At 37.1% G+C, this 17,072-nt stretch overlaps 1 protein-coding gene across 3 annotated transcripts in view; it reads left to right on the top strand.

The window, feature by feature from the left end:
• The window catches only part of Ssh2 (slingshot protein phosphatase 2), a 222,541-nt gene that overhangs the window by 69,140 nt on the left and 136,329 nt on the right, over window positions 1–17,072 (top strand). For all 3 annotated transcript variants that reach the window (XM_070027392.1, XM_070027394.1, XM_070027393.1), the window contains one exon: window positions 3,493–3,536. In XM_070027392.1, coding sequence (XP_069883493.1) covers window positions 3,493–3,536 — 44 coding nt within the window. The remainder of the gene's footprint in view (window positions 1–3,492; window positions 3,537–17,072) is intronic.

Genomic DNA, 17,072 nt, shown 5'->3' with positions numbered 1-17,072 from the left:
CCTTCCCAGCCCGTCTAGTTATATTTTAAATAATACATAGTAAACAGTGTTTAAAAACTGTGTTCACAACACTATAGAGAATGGAAAATGTTTGATGACTCTCTCCCAAAATACTTGTGTTGATGTTGTTGTTTATTTTCTGGCAGTTTTTATACACAGTTTTTGTCTTCAAGCTTATAATCTATAGACCAACACGTAAACAGGCAGTGCAAGAACTACCATACTCGAGAACCATAGAAGAAGATGGCCTGATTTATTGGAGATAATGCAGGAATTTCAATTTAGGAAAATTCACTTGCTGTTGAAGTACCTAATGTCTGAAACTAAGTGGTCTCATTTTTCCAAAGCATGGGAGAAAGAAAATTTTTGTGATACTAGTATTGATGGAAATGAATGAAAAAGACTTGGGCATGGTTGTACATCCTTATAAATCCCAGCACATAGAGAATTGCAAAAAGCAGTAGAAAACTCTTTCCAACTAATGTCATAAAGTCAGCCTATTAAATAGAATTTCTGTGGCATCTTTAATGGCAGAAAGATGGCAAGCAATCAAAGCAGATAATGTATAGTACTTTGCAAAATCTAGCCATAAGGCTCCAAAAAAATTCTTTAAAAAAATTCTTTTTATTTAAGTCTCCATATTGTGCCCTGATTAGTAAGACTGAAGACTTCTACCAACTCCCTCACCCCATATGACAGCTCCTCAATCTGCTGAGACAAATACATACATCAGACTCTTTCTTGGTTGTTTCACCTAAAGGGAAAAATATGAGTCCTTAAGACTGAGTACTTCCTCAGTTCACCAAAAGGAAATGAAAAACCTAGATTGAAATCATGGTCCAGATATATACATAGGTACTTGTTGGATGATGTTTAAGATGTGCCAGATGGGTGGGGGAGATTGAGCTAAGTACTCAGTAAACAGTGCTGCTATTGGCATTCCAGGTATGCCTGTCCTATATGAGCACATGTCTGACAGCTGAGCCAGATTCCTAAACTCCAGTGCTCCATTTTGCAATTTAGAAGCATTATATACCACAGAAAGATTTCTGTGAAAGACATCTGATAACTAGGGTTCTTTAGCAAGGATTAAGGCACCAATAATAGTCTTTAAACAATAACAATGTATGTTTTCTCTTGATATTTTCTGTGGATGTAGGGCTTTCTGCAATTCAACAGTGGTAAGCTTTGACTTGTCTGCCCTCTACTGGAGATCTGTGTTGCTAAATACCACTGTCCTTTAGTTTTTCCATTCAAGGATGGCATTCTACCAGTTGAGCCACATCTTTACTTCTGGTTCTTTGCTGGCCAATTAGAGATAAGAATTTAACCAACTTTGTTGCCTGGGCTGGTTTTGAACTGTGAGCCTCAGATTTCATCTCCCTGAGTAGCCAGAATTATAGGTGTGAGCCACCAGAGCCAGGCTTATGTATTAATTTTTAATAGAAAAAATGTAGTGGAGCCAGGCGCCCGTGGTTCACACCTGTAATCCTAGCTACTCAGGAGTCTGAGATCTGAGGATCAAGGTTCAAAGCCAGCCAGGGCAGGGAAGTCCATGAGACACTTATCTCCAATTACCCACCAGAAAACCAGAAGTGTTGCTGTGGCTCAAGTGGTAGAGCCTAGCCTGGAGCTGAAGAGCCGAGGGAAGGCCCAGAGTTCAAGCCCCACGACTGACAAAAAAAAAAAAAAAAAAAAATCACTAGATGGTACACTCAAGATTGTATGTTTCATTGTTTATATGTTTTACTTTTAAAAAATAAATACTGCTGTGTATGCCAAGTAGGGCAAAAGTGATGGTAAAACAAATATGAAATGTCAAGAAGCAAGTTTAAAGAGAAAGCGTCTCAGTGTCATTAACTCTATCATCTTTTCTACTTCTCTTTCATATCAATTTTCTTGTCTCTGTGGAAATAGGTATAATATATAATATGTACTAGTTCCTAAACTAGGCCACAGAGAAGTAAATGATATGATTTCTAGTGAAGGATAGTATATTATTTAATTAATTCTAGCTTCACTTATATGCACTTTCCCTTGGATAACTTAATTTCTTTTGCAAATTTTTTTTTCTTCACCTGTAAAACAGTCATGGAGTCTAAGCTGTCATAAGTTATAGACTTCCTAGAGCTGGGCATGTCTGTGTACACCTGTAACCCCAATAATTGGAGGCAGGAGGATTTAAGGCCAGCCTAGGCTAGATAATAGTAAAACTCAAGAAAAACAAACAGACATTTTAAACAGGGAAAAAAGGCTATTAAATTTATGTGCCACCATAAAAAAAAGAAATATTGCAGTTAAACTATGGTTCAGGGCTGGGGGTATGGCTCAAATGGTAGAATACCTGCCAACCAAACCTAGGGTCCTGAATTCAAACATCAATACCACACAAAAAATAATTATGGTTAAGTGCTTTTTTATTATATTGATTTATCATTTTGTGTGTTAATTAAAATTATTAAAATTCCTCTGAGTTTATAATGTACTTATATGGTGTATACAGTGCCTGATACGTTTTAAGCACTCAGAAAATTATGTTTAAGGTGCTGATGATTTTTATCTTGAGTACTTGAAAGTCATGCTCATTGTTTAGGTTAATGTTTAGGGAATCTGAATCATAAGTCATTTTATGATATTTATTGGTAATAGTCTGAATGCCTACGTTTTCTTTTCTTTTTTTCCTAATGCTAGTATTGGGACTTGAACTCAGGGCTTGGGTGCTGTTCCTGAGCATTTTTGCTCAGGCTAGCTCTCTTGAGAGCTTGAGCCACAGCTCCATTTCTGGCTTTTTGGTGATTAATTGGAGATAAGAGTCTCACAGACTGGCTTCAAGCCATGATATTCAGATCTCAGCCACCTGAGTAGTTAAGATTATAGGCGTGAGCCACTGGTGTCCATCAGTTCCCACTTATTTTAAAGTTAAGATCATATAACAGCACACAACATGTTGGTTTTCAGAGCCAGTTGTTTTCATATGTAACATTTTGTTATCAATGAAATTTGTTTGTAAACTGCTCTTGATATTTTCTTTTTTTTTTTCTTTTTTCTTTTTTGTCAGTCATGGGGCTTGAACTTTGTGCTTGGGAGCTTTCCTTGCGCTATTCAGCTCAAAGTGAGCACTCTAGCACTTGAGCCACAGTGCCATTTCTGGTTTTCTGATGGTTTATTGGAGATAAGAGTCTCACGGACTTTCCTTCCCCGGGCTGGCTTTGAACCGCGATCCTCAGATCCCAGCCTCCTGAGTAACTAGCATTACAGGCATGAGCCACCGGCACCCAGCTGCTGTTGATATTTTCTCTAGGAATAAGTTCTGTTTCAACTTCCTGGGGTAACAAATCATTTTTAATAAATAATTTTTAGTTTAAATGCACAGCAACATGAATGAGATATTTCTATATATAAAGTTCAGTAAAATTTCATTGGTGATATTGTGATATGAGACTTAGTTTTAATTTTTTCTCTTTCTTTTTTGTTTATTTTCTGTTTATACAGGAGGCAGACAGTGGGGAAGAAGAATGCCGGTCACAGCCCAGGAGGTTTGTTCATATATCCTACAGCATTTTTATAGTTATTGATTTTTCTCTCTAAATCTTTAGTTTTATCAGATTAGTTTATCTAGTTCCACTGATCTTTCAAAAACTGGAACTACTTTAAGAATTAAGTTACTTGGAATTTTCTTTTATTTGGAACAAGTAAACAAGCCATTTGTATACTGTGAACATTCATCTTTTACTGAAGCTCTGATGAATGTTGCTCTGCCTCATTGGAAAAGAGACTGAATTCCTTTCAGGGGCCAGTCATTTTGCTCAATGCAAAATAATGATGATGATGATGATGATGATGATGATGATGATGATGATGATGATGATGATGATGATGATGATGATGATGATAACAATCTGGGGAGAAAAATAAAAGCATCGTTATTACAGTGACTCCCACCTGTAATAATTCCAGCCAGGAAGAAGATGGGGGAGGATCCTCGTTGGAGGCTAGCCTAGACAAAGAGGTAGTGACACCCAATCTCAAACAATAAACTGGGTAGGGTTGCATCTATTTATGACCCCAGCTATGTGGGTAGGAAGATTGCCCCCAGCAAGAACTCTACATCTCACCTGAGAAATAATGAAAGCTTAGCAAGCACAAGGCTCATGAGCTCACACTCAGTAGTACCGGAAGGTGGAGGTGGGGAATTCAAATTGTTCAAAAGGACTTTAAATGGTAGAATATTTTCAAAAGATGCAGAAAGGCTAATTTTGTCTGTTTTCAACAATCTCTGAGGAAAAAAAGCAAATTTTTCTTACCTTTTAGGAAAATATCAACTGAAGAATATGTTACCCTTCAGTTTTATACATGTTTATCATTCATTTTGTTGTTTCAAGGGTGCCAATGATTCCTGCCATTGAAAGAAAATTATGAGAGAAATCTAGGAAGTGAAAAATTAACATTTTTGGAGCCAAGTGGTAGAGCACTTTCCTGGCATATGTAGGTTCAGTCCCAGTACCACAAAACAATGATACATTTCTGTCATGCCATTTAAATGTTTTTATTTCCTTCTTTCCTTTTCTCTCTCCTCCCTTCCTCTTTTTCTTTTTTGAGACAGGGTTTCTGTATGTAGCCCAACATAATTTACATAGTTTTAAAAAGCAACTTCCAGATGAATGTGGTGGTGTATACCTATTATCCAAGCATTCAGGAGACTGAGGCAGAAGGGTCTTAAGTTTGAAGCCAATAGTGAGACTCTATCCCAAACAAAACAAAACAAAAAAGTTACTGTCTCACAAAAGAAATATCCCTGGAAGTCCTACGGTCACAAAAGAAATAGCCCTGGAAGTCCTATGGTCATTTAAATACAAAGCAAATTAATATCCTCTGAATCCAATGAAACGCGACATTCTGAATGGTATACAGAATGGATACAATGAGAATGCTCATTATAAAGTGGCTAGCTAAAGGAAATGCTTCCTTAATGTTTAGTTAGCAGATATTTGTTAATCCATATCCTCCTCTTCTAGACTACAACTGGAAAAAAATACTTCCTCTTCTAAACTAGTACAGCTATTCTGGACTGCAGTCTAGAAGTTCCTCAAAAAACTAAATATAGGGGTTTAAGGGGTGGCTCAGTTGGTTTAGAGTGCTAGCCAATGAGCCAAAGTATCAGGTACCCAGTTCGAGTACTGGTCTCCCATGTAAAAACAGCAAGAAAACCAAGTATAGATCTTCCCTATGACCCAGCTATACCACTCCTGGCCATCTACCCAGAATATCACAAGCCAGGAAACTGTAAAGACACTTGGACATCTGCTTGCCTTGCATACATGAGGCCCTGGGTTTGATTTCTCAGCACCGCACAAGCAGAAAAGGCTGGAGGAGGCATTGTGGCTCAAGTGGTAGAGCACTAGCCTTGAGCTGAAGAGCTGAGGGACAGCACCCAGGCCCAGAGTTCAAGCCCCATGACCGACCAAAAAAAAAAAAAAAGACATTTGCACATCCATGTTCATTGCTGCAGTGTTCACAATAGCCAAATTATAGAGACAGCCCAGATTCCCTACAGTAGATAAGTGGATCAAAAAATGTGTGACCTAAGCCAGGCACCGGTGGGCTCACGCCTGTAATCCTAGCTACTCCGGATGCTGAGGTCTGAGAATCATGGCTCAAAGCCAGCCTGGGCAGGAAAGTCCAATTAACCACCAGAAAACTGAAAGTGGCTCTGTGGTCAAGTGGTAGAGTGCTTGCCTTGAGCTGAAGAGCTCAGGGACAGAGCCCAGGCCCAGAATTCAAGCCCCATGACAACAACAACAAAAAAAAGTGGTACCTATACACAATGGATTTTACACAGCCATTAAAAAGAATAATATTATACCAATTGCAGGAAATTGGTGGACCTAGAATAAATCATGTTGTGAGGTAAGCCAAGCTCAGAGACCCAAAGGGCACATTTTTTTTCATATGTGGAACCTAGATCTAAAATACATTGCAACATGATAAATTATACAGGACTCTAGGCATTCACCCACAGGGAGACCAAAAGAGGATACCCTTAGCAGAGGAACACAAAGGTGCAATGCTTTATGTGCTTCTGCTCATATGAAATAATATTTATCGAAATGAACTCCAGGAAATGAGAACAAGAGGTTTTTCTCTGTTGCTTTTTTTGTTTTCTTTTTGTCTTGTTTATCTATTTTGTCTTGTTTGTCTATTTTTGGGAAGGTAAGAGGGGCACAGAAATACAGGGACAAATGGTAAACAATTGTAGCAGTGGTACTAACTAGACACTAAGTTGAAGATGAACTATACAACTTGGGGGTGGGGAAAAGAAGGAGGCAAAAGACAGAAAGGGAAGTGATGACACTGTCCACAAAGAAATGTACTCTACCTGAAATATGTAACTGTAACCCTTCTATACATCACCTTTATAATAAGAATTTTAAAAACTTAAATACTTCCTCTTCACCAATAATTAAGATTATTGATAATATTTTTTCAGTCTTGTCACATAAATTTTGATTTAAAGCTTACTTTCTCATTTTCTATTAGGGAAGATCTGGCAGTAAAATCTTATTTGATATAGGCTTAAGAGGTAGAAACAACCAAAATTTTACCAAGGCATCCTAACCATATTTTTATGAGAATGAAGAAAGAATTCCAAAGGAGTCTTAGTTTCTTACTAGGCCAAACTTAAATGTCTCTGCATTAATTTCAAGTTTTATGTTTTGTCTTGTCATCCCTTGGAACTTTTTCTGAAAAGTTACACAATGATGAAGCAATGAAAATGTTCTCTTATTCATAGCACTGAACTGACAAGCTAAAGGATGTTTTTGAAAATTGTTGACAGTAATTCAATAATATAACAACTAGAAGACTTTTACAAGAAAAGGATTGCTATAAAAATTAAAAATAAAAACCTATTAGCACCCATTTTATATATTCAATTTCTTGTATTCAGTGTATTTAGTCAGACTCAAAGAAATGTTTTTACCTAGGCAATTGAATGCCCCTTGTAGCTAAATAGTGTGTAAGAAGATGGATTTTTTTGTATATATTTGACTATTGATGATCACACTGACATTCTCCATCACTTAACTACAGAATAAACCAGCACTGAGTCTTTTCATTAGACATTCCAGGACTCATTTTGTCAGTTTGTGGGCTCAAATGTGATTTGTAACAGGAAATTGAATAGTAGGAAGAATATCATTAGAACTAAAAAGCCAGTTGAATTTTTTTTAAAAAAAGCTCTGATAATCTCCTATTTTAACTAAATACTATTTATTAGGAAAATTATGTGTTACTAATAATCTGTTAATATGATTAGATCAAATTTGATGCCTTTGAAAACCAGTGTTCACAAGCAGCAATGACAAGAACAAAAACTGATAAATAAAGCTACATTAAAATTTTAAGTTTCCCAACAAGAAATATACTCATTACCTTACTCATGTAACTGTAACCCCTCTGTACAGCATCTTTACAATAAAATAATTTTTTAAATTAAGTTTTTACCAGAAAACTGGAAGTGGTGCTGTGGCTCAAATGGTAGAGCACTAGCCTTGGGCTGAAGAGCTGAGGGACAGCATCCAGGCCCAGAGTTCAAGCCCCATGACCAACAACAACAACAACAAAAATAAGATTCTGTCCATCAAAGGACACAATTAACAAAGTACTACAAAATGGGAGAAAATATTTGTAAATCATATAGCTGATAAGACTTACATATGATATATACCATATATCACACACACACACACACACACACACACACACACACACACACACACACACACACACACACACACACACACACACACACACACACACACACACACACACACACACACACACACACTTGAGCCACAGTTCCATTTCTGACTTCTTGTTGATTAACTGGTGATAAGAATCTGACAGATTTTCCTGCCTGGGCTGGCTTCAAATTATGATTCTCAGATCCCAGCCTCCTGAGTATCTAGGATTACAGGTATAAGCCATTGGCACCCAGCTTTATTTTTTATTTATTTTAGTTTTAGTTTTTAAGACTAGTTTCTTTCTCGTGAGTTATTTTTCATGGGCATAAAGAGCTACTTACCATCTGCTGGAGCAGTACTACATCTTTGAAAACTTGATCTTCTCCAAGGTGCTTTAAACATAGCAGTGAAAACAAAATTTACAATAGAGTGGAAAGAGAGAGAGAGAGCAATGTGTGCCAGAAGTGTCTCAGAAAAACTCTTGGAAAACTTTTGGTCTTGCAAGAGTGGAATTTATATAGGAGAACAGAAGAAAAGGAGGGAGGGGGGAAAGTAGATGAGTATCTTAAGAAGTTTAGAAGCAGGTGCTAATGTACTTAGAGCCAGTAAGAAAACAATTGTCTATTTCTTAAAAACAGAGAGTTCTGATTTGGTAGACTTCTGTTTATTGTGAGAGCCATAAAGAGAGTTTGGCAGTGCCATAGGATATGAGGGGATGGAAGGAAAACTATTTAGAAAACTGTTGGAGTAGGCAAATGGCTAGTCCTCATCTGAGAGTAGTTTGAGGACAGGGACTGCATCTTACCTGGTATCCACAGACACTCAGAAAATGATGAATTATTAAATGAAGCAGAGCTTACATGTATTTAAAACTGGCAGTAAGAGCCAGGAGCATGGCTCAACTACTGCCAAACAAGTACAAGGTTCTGATCAAACCCCAAGATTGTATCCCCCACCAAATGGCTCCAAATAATCAAACTGAAGTTGCTATTGGTCTTCCTGAAGTTTGATGTTACTTCCTACTTTGTGATTTTCCTTGTTCCAAGAGAACAGACTGCTTTTTATAAATAATGTCTGTGCATGGCCACCAGAGGGTGCAGTAAACTTTCTCGTCCTCGAGTTCTGATAGTACAAAATTAATCTGGTATGGAAAGTGCACATTTTTAAAGAATCTTTTCCTAGCTGCTTGACAGCATTAAGCATTTTCATTTCATTGAATGCTTTTTGTTTCTGAAGAATGTGTTCACAGAACTTCTTTATATTTTTTCTGGCATTTTCTACTTCTATGAAGTATTCCTATGAAAGACATACTTCTTAATTTGAAAGACACATCTAATTATCACAGCCATAATTAAACTAGGTATATCCTTTAAAGATAAATAATGTTACTCTTCCCTGAGATATTATTCTTTGTGGTATAAGAAAAAGGAAAGAGGGGCTGGAAAGGTGGCTCAGTGGTAGAGTGCTTGCCTTGCATGCATGAGGCCCTGGGTTCGATTCCTCAGCACCACATAAGCAAAAAGAAAAAAGCCGGAAGTGGCGCTGTGGCTCAAGTGGTAGAGCGCTATCCTTGAGCTGAAGAGCTGAGGGACAGCGCCCAGGCCCCATGACCGGACCCCCCCCCAAAAAAAAAAAAAAAAAAAAAAAGGAAAGAGGGGCTGGGAAGGTGGCTTCAGTGGTAGAGCGTTTGCCTTGCATGCCTGAGGCCCTGGGTTCAATTCCTCGGCACCACACAAGAAAAAAGAAAAAAGCCAAAAGTGGCGCCGTGGCTCAAGTGGTAGAGTGCTAGCCTTAAGCTGAAGAGCTGAAGGACAGTGCCCAGGCCCAGAGTTCAGGCCCCACGACCCGACCCACCCCCACCCCCGCAAAAAAAAAAAAAAAAAAAAAAAAAAAAAGAAAGGGGAGGTAAACATTGAAAGAAAAGGTAAATGTCTTCCAATTTTTTATCTTATCACCCTAACTTTTGGGAAAGTTGTTTTCCTATATTCTGAAAATCAACTGCCTAGCAAGCATGAGACCTAGATTTTAAATTTCAGTACTACCTAAAAAGGGAGTGGTGGTGCTAGAGGCATAGCTCAAGTGGCAGAGCGCCTGATTATAATCTTAAAAAATTCAAAGATGAGTGTCACTGCTAATTATTTCATAGTTACCAAATCCACTTTATTGGCATGATTTATGACTGAATTCTTACATACTTACATGCTGAAGGGGATAATGTATAATACTTTCTTTTAACTAGACTTTCTGATTACCAAGGCTAAGGTTTATAAGAAAATCTGAGTAAGAAATTCCTCTAACCGAATTCCTCCACTGGCAACTCATGGGTATAAATTACCTAATTAATTTACTAAGTGAGGAAGTGATAAATATGTGAAATGAGTCTAAGGAAGCTTCAATAAGACATCATACAGCTTTAAAAGTAATTCATGATGGCTCACCTCCGTAATCCTAGCTTCTCAGGAGTCTGAAATCAAAGGATCCTTGTTTGACTGAGCAGAAAAGTCCAAAAGATTCCATTTCTAATTAGGCAGCTAAATGGCTAAGTGGTTGAGTGCCAGCCATGAGCAAATAAAGCCCTGAGTTCAAGCCATAGTACTAGCATCCACCAAGAAAAGTAATTCATAATTGGACAATTTGTTGTTGTTGTTGTTGTTGTTGTTGTTTATGAGATCTCACTATTATGTTGCCCAGCCTAGTCTAGAACTCTGGTCTCAAATGATCTGGTCTTAGTCTCCCAAATACTGGATATACAGGCATATATTATCATGCCAGCTAGATTATTTCTGTTGCCTTCTCCCAAAATGATTTTCATGATTGAATGAAAGTTTTTAAAAATTTCATACTAACAGCAATCAGTGATGTGTTTTTTATTGGTTTTTCAAGCTCATGATTTGAATTTAAGGCTCACTCTATTTGTTTGCTCATGGCTGACATTCTACTAAGTCTCTTGCCTAGCTTTTAGCTAGTTAGAGATAGAGTTTCTTCAATTTTTCTGCCTGGGATGGTTTTGACCTCAGTCCTTCAGATCTCAATCTCCTGAGTAACTACGATTACAGGGTGAACTACCAGAACCTGTCATGTCCATCCTTCTTACCTTCTCTATTTTCCCACCCAACCCCCCAAATTAGAATCTCACCTTCCTCCAAGAAGTATCAGGGCACTTTAAAAAAAAATTGACAAAGTATATACTTTTCTTCTTGTTCACTACAAATTATTTGTTTTGGATAAAAGACTAAGAGACTATTAGGAAAGGTTTATTATGAATACTTATTTCAACATTAGGAAGTTCAGGATAAGGTCAGGTTTTTTTCTCTTAATATTCTTATGTTTATGGGCTTAAGAACTCTTTATGTGCTGGATTTTTGTTACTCTGAAACATATATGTATGTCTGTATCCCTGTTTATGTTTTAAATATATTTTAAAGAAAATAGTCATTCCAGAAATATTTCCTATTGTAACCCAAAAGGATTCTCAAGTTTCTAGGATTTTCATCACCTTAACATTCATATTTAAATATCTTAAAAGATGGTAAGACATCTGATGGAGAATTTTCACAAAGTAAAGTTAAAGAGCATATAATAAAAAAAAAAGATGTTGGATGTTCTTTGTAAAATATTGGTCAAAAGAAAATATAGTCAAATTGTTTACCATATTTCATCAGGTCATTAAAAATCTATTTCTGGGGGGAAAAACAATTTCCAAGGTAAATATAAAAATGTATTCTAGAATGGCATCTGTTCTATAAATGGGATTACATAGAAAATGCATATAAATTAAAGGTATATAAATATTTTTCTATCAAGCTCTGTAATTGTAAGGAATACTATCAGATTCTTAAAATCTTCATTGTAGTATTAGTTTTGTGAATAAAACTCGGTTTTATTTTATCCTTCCTGCCCAGTTAGGTCAGACTCCAAATCTACAGTGTTGATTTTTTTATACACATAAGAGAGGTCAACAAAGGAAATCTGGATGTCCAATAGTGTAATCATTGCACAGATGTCAGCAACATGGAGAAAACAGCAATGAGCTAAGAGTAACAAGACCTGATTTTAGATCTGTCTCACTTCATTCTATGCTAAATACCTTGCTCATTTGTAAAATGGGGAGAGCACCTGCCTATCCTATAATATTATTATGATGTAAAATATCTGTAAGAAAGCTTTAACAAATATGAAGTACCAAACATCAAGGCAAAGATATAAAATGAGGGAGAATGATGAAAGGGGTGATATTAGTCAAGATGCATTGTACCTATGAACTAAATTGTTGAATAGTAATTCTTTTTTTAAAACTAAGGATAATAAATATATAATTTTAAAAAGATACAAAGTGATGGTACTTTCACTGTTAATTGTCTAAATTGTTTTCCACTTTCATTAACTCATAGCCTAGTTCTTATAACTTTGTGCTATAATCAATACTCCTTATTTCATACAGTATTAAAACCATTTGCTGAGGAAAAAGAAGGAATTTTATTATGGGACTTTAAAGTACTATATTTTTTCCTTTTTCTTTTTTTTTTTTTTTTTTTTGGTTGTTGTTGGTCATGTGGCTTGAACTCTGGGCCTGGGCACTGTCCCTGAGCGCTTCAACTCAAGACAAGTGCTCTACCACTTGAGCCACAGCACCACTTCCTAAGGTACTATATTTAGTACAAATCTAGTGTTGAATTAGAAATGGAAGATTCCTATCTCTGGATCAGTAGGTAAAATCTGATTCAACCTAGGTTAGTTCTTAAAATCAGAGCCATTGGATGCCATTTAGAAAACCTTGTTTAAAGATATTGATCATCTTGATTTATTAATTCAATGAATATTTATTTAGCAAAGATCATGTAATTGCTTCTGTGACTCATTCCTATTCTATTGTCCTGAAGCAAAAGAATATATTAATAAATGTAACTAATAGTTCAAGTGTTGCTTTTTTGCTGGGAATTTCCCCAACCAAGCAGTCATTTGGAGAGAGAAAAGGACCTTCATCAATTACCTAACCCATTGTTAAAACAGATATTCTAATGAAATACCAAACAGTCAAGAAATTTAGAAACAGTTTGAAACGTGATTTGTTATGAGCTGCTTTTTGTTGTTGTTTTTTAGTGCCCACTCTAGGGCTTGAACTCAGCCTGGCATGGTCTCTGAGCTTTTGTGTTGAAGGCTAGTGCTCTACCACTTGAGCCAGCTTTTTGGTAGTTTATAGGAGTTAAAGAGTTTCACAGACTTTACTGCTCAGGTTGGCTTTGAACTGTGATCCTCAGATCTCAGCTTCCTGAGTAGCTAAGATTACAGGTGTGAGCCACTGGTGCCCAATTTAGACTACGTTTGCTTGTAACAATCCTTACTTTTCCAACAATGGAAAAATTCTCACCCTGTGCTCTAACAGAACTCTGTGCTTCCTTTCATATACTGTGTATCTTCTTGCCACTTAAAACTGAGCCCAGGGACAAGCTCTATTTTGTTCATGATTTCTGTCATGTCCTTGAATTCTAGTACATGGAAGGCACTCAGTAACTTTCCGTAGAAAGAATGAATAAAGAACTATATTTCTCATCTACTTTCAGGCTTCAGGAAAACACTTTTAGTCTCTTTAAGCCCATTTCCTCATCTGTGTATTAGGAACAATAATTGTTTACAGTTTTTCATAAGGAGAGACACAAAGGCAAAGTGCCTGTTATTATAGTACAGTAATAATTAGTAGTAGTAGTCTTTTTTATAATTATAAGCTGAGTTCTGCAAAAACTAGTAGCATAATTTTATGTTTATAATAAATCTTGAGAGTATATATTTCAGAAACCTTCAAAATCATTGTAGCCTGTTTTTTTGTGTGTTTTTTTTTTTTTGGGTCCAGTCATGGGGCCTGAACTCTGGGCCTGGGCGCTGTCCCTCAGCTCTTCAGCTCAAGGCTAGCTCTCTACCACTTGAGCCACAGCGCCACTTCTGGCTTTTTTTCTTTTTGCTTATGTGGTGCTGAGGAATCGAACCCAGGACTTCAGGCTTGCAAGGCAAGCGCTCTACCACTGAGCCATCTTCCCAGCCCCTGTAGCCTGTTTTTTAATGGTTGACAAAAGCTCTTTTACATAAATTTAAATATACTTGGCAGGCCAGTCTTTAGCTATTTGGTTTTGTTTAATTGTCCCTTTTCTTAAGAGCTGAAACTTGTAATCACTGAAATAATTTTAATAGCAAGTGGTGATTATCTTAAATAAGTTTGATTATATAAGTGCTACAGAATACCAAATGATTCCTAATATTAAGAAAACAAACTTTGGTCTTTATATTGAAAGAAATCGTCTAGGGGCTGGGAAGGTGTCTCAGTGGTAGAGTGCTCACCTTGCATGCATGAGGCCCTGGGTTCAATTCCTCAGCACCACATAAGCAAAAAGAAAAAAGCCCGAAGTGGCGCTGTGGCTCAAGTGGTAGAGCGCTGATCTTGAGCTGAAGAGCTGAGGGACAGTGCCCAGGCCCAGAGTTCAGGTCCCACGACTAGACCCTCCCCCCCCCCCCAAAAAAAAAGGAAAGAAAAGAAATCGTCTATACACATACATACACACACACACACACACACACACATACACATTTGCTCATTTGTTTTGCTGCTGCATTTTAGCTATATAAAATATTTATAGTTTGCATCCTCTATAACAGGAGAATATAAGCCATGTAAGAGATATGAAAGGCATATTGTAATTATATATAAAAATTTTACTAAGTGCTTTATATATGATATTTTGTATGTGTGTGTTGTGTTCTGGACCTGGAGCTTGAACTCAGGGGCTTTGGCACTGTCTCTGAACTTTCTTGTTCAAGACTAGCACTCTACCACTTGAGCCATAGCTCCACTTCCAGTTTTTGGGGGGTTAATTAGAGATAATAGTCTCACAAACTTTCCTTCCTGGGCTGGCTTTAAACCAGATCTGAGCCTTTTGAGTAGCTAGGATTACAGGCCAGGCGTGAGCTACTGGCACCTGGCCATATATGATATTTTTAAGTTGGATATTTTATCTGAGATTGAAGAGAAGAAATGGTTATTGTTTTTAATAACTTGTTGGCCAGAAGTACCACATTCCTTAACTATGATAAGATAAATATAGGAAGAAACTCAATTTTTATAATGCCTGATTACACATGTAAAGTTCATTAACTGGATCTCTTGTTACCCTCCAGGGTTTTGTTTGTTGAATGCTGTAGTCCATTTTGGGGTATGTTTAAATGCCATGTAGTATACAGCTGGTAGTGTTCTGTGGGAGTTAGGAACCAAGTATTTCTTTGAACTCTGACAATGATAATGTAAATTACAAAATTGGCTGGAATTGCTTAAGAAGAAAGTTAACCATTATTTTAACACACATACTTGTAACTGTGCATCTGCTCTGAGGCAAGAGAGAGAGAGAGGAGATTGGAGAGAGAGAGGAGGGGAGAAGGAAAGGAAAAGGAAAGAAAAAATAACCCTATATACATCTCTTCAGATGTCAAACGTAAGTCAAGAATGAGAGATTATCACTTAGAAACATGCATATAAGCTGAGCTCACATCAGTAATCCTTACTATTTAGAAGCTAAGATCTGAGGATTGTGGTTCAAAGCCAACCTGGGCAGAAAAGTCTATGAGACTCTAATCACCAGTTAACCTCCAAAAGGAAAAACAAAAAACAGCCAGAAGTGAAATTGTGATTCAAATGATAGGGCATTAGCCTCAAGCAAAAAAAAACTCAAAGACAACTCCAGTTCAAGGCGGAGGATTGGCACCAACAAAAGGAGGGGGGAGAAGTATTCAAAATTATTTTATGGAAACAACTAATTTTTACTTTTATGTACAGAACTGTCATATAGTAAGTGAGGTGGGAACAAGTTGTTTTCTCTCTTTTTGTCTTTTTTTTTTTTTTTTTGGTTAGTCATGGGGCCTGAACTCTGGGCCTGAGCACTGTCCCTGAGCTCTTCAGCTCAAGGTTAGTGCTCTACCACTTGAGCCACAGGGCCACTTCTGGCTTTTTCTGCTTATGTGGTACTGAGGAATCGAACCCAGTGCCTCCTGCATGCAAGGTGAGCACTCTACCACTGAGCCACCTTCCCAGCCTCCTCTCTATTGTTCATTTATCTGTCTTTGGGGAGGGGCTGAGGGGCATAGAAATGGAAAGGCAAAGCAGTTATACTCAGTAAACACTACTTTGAAATTGAACTATACAACCGTGGACAGGGACAGGATAGAGTGAAGGAAGGGTGACATTGTCAAAAAGAAATATAATCCATAGCTGGATGCCAGTGGCTCACCCCTGTAATCCTAGCTACTCAGGAGGCTGAGATCTGAGGTTCGCTGTTCAAAGCCAGCCTAGGCAAGAAAGGCTGTGAAACTCATATCTCCAATAAGCCACCAGAAAACTGGAAGTGGTGCTGTGGCTCAAGTGGTAAAGCACTAGCCTTGAGCTGAAGAGCTCAGGCTCAGAGTTCAAGCCCCATAACCAACCAAAAAAAAAGAAAGAAAAGAAATATGCTCATTACCTGACTTATGAAACAATAACAACTCTGTATATCACTTTCATAATGACAGTATTAAAATTCTAAAAAAATTATATATTATACAGTTACAGGTAAACCAAGGAAGAAAGATGAGATATGTGAGAGGGGGAAAAAAGGTCCATCAAATGACCTAAATTTCCCTGAATGACATTCTTTACATGGCTACATTTGGAGGGTGTTGTTCTTTTCTCATCATATCCAAAGGTGCCTGGTTAATGCATTACTCAAGACCCTTTTTATAAAAATGCCAAAGTGACCGTAATGTTTGCTGAGCATTCATTATGTGCTAAGCTTATTATACAAATAAACATACTACCAAACAGCAATATGCTCCTGCCTAACAGGTTACTCCTCTCTACTATGCTCATTCACTGCTGTTGATACCACTTACAATGCTCGCCTATCAAAAGTATGTTTGTTTAAAAACTACTCATGCCCACTCCCAAACTGAAATTGCTACTCTTAATCCAACAGAATCCCTTTCCTTGAACACTTTCCTTTTGTGCTTAAGGGTAAAATACTTCAAACAATAAATAATGTAATTCCTGATAGGAAGTAATTTTTAAATGCCACTAAAACATAAATGCTACTTTATTATTTGATTTATAAATAGTTTGCAAACATGAAAATGTCTCAAATAGTAGACAAAGTAGTATTGCCTAAATGATTAGCTAGCAATTCTGGCCCAAAGCTGGAAAACTATTGATGATTGACTAACATCCTTAATGAGTATATTAAATTAGAAGAAAACTACTTTTCAAATTTTAAAAATATTTTTATAATTCTTTTCAAAAACCTTGTAAGTAGGCTGGGAAAG

Source organism: Dipodomys merriami, unplaced genomic scaffold, assembly GCF_024711535.1.
Source record: "Dipodomys merriami isolate MVZ:Mamm:240054 unplaced genomic scaffold, mDipMer1.0.p SCAF_19, whole genome shotgun sequence".
Classification (NCBI taxonomy): Eukaryota; Metazoa; Chordata; class Mammalia; order Rodentia; family Heteromyidae; genus Dipodomys; species Dipodomys merriami.
This window is presented reverse-complemented; position numbering and strand designations above follow the sequence as displayed.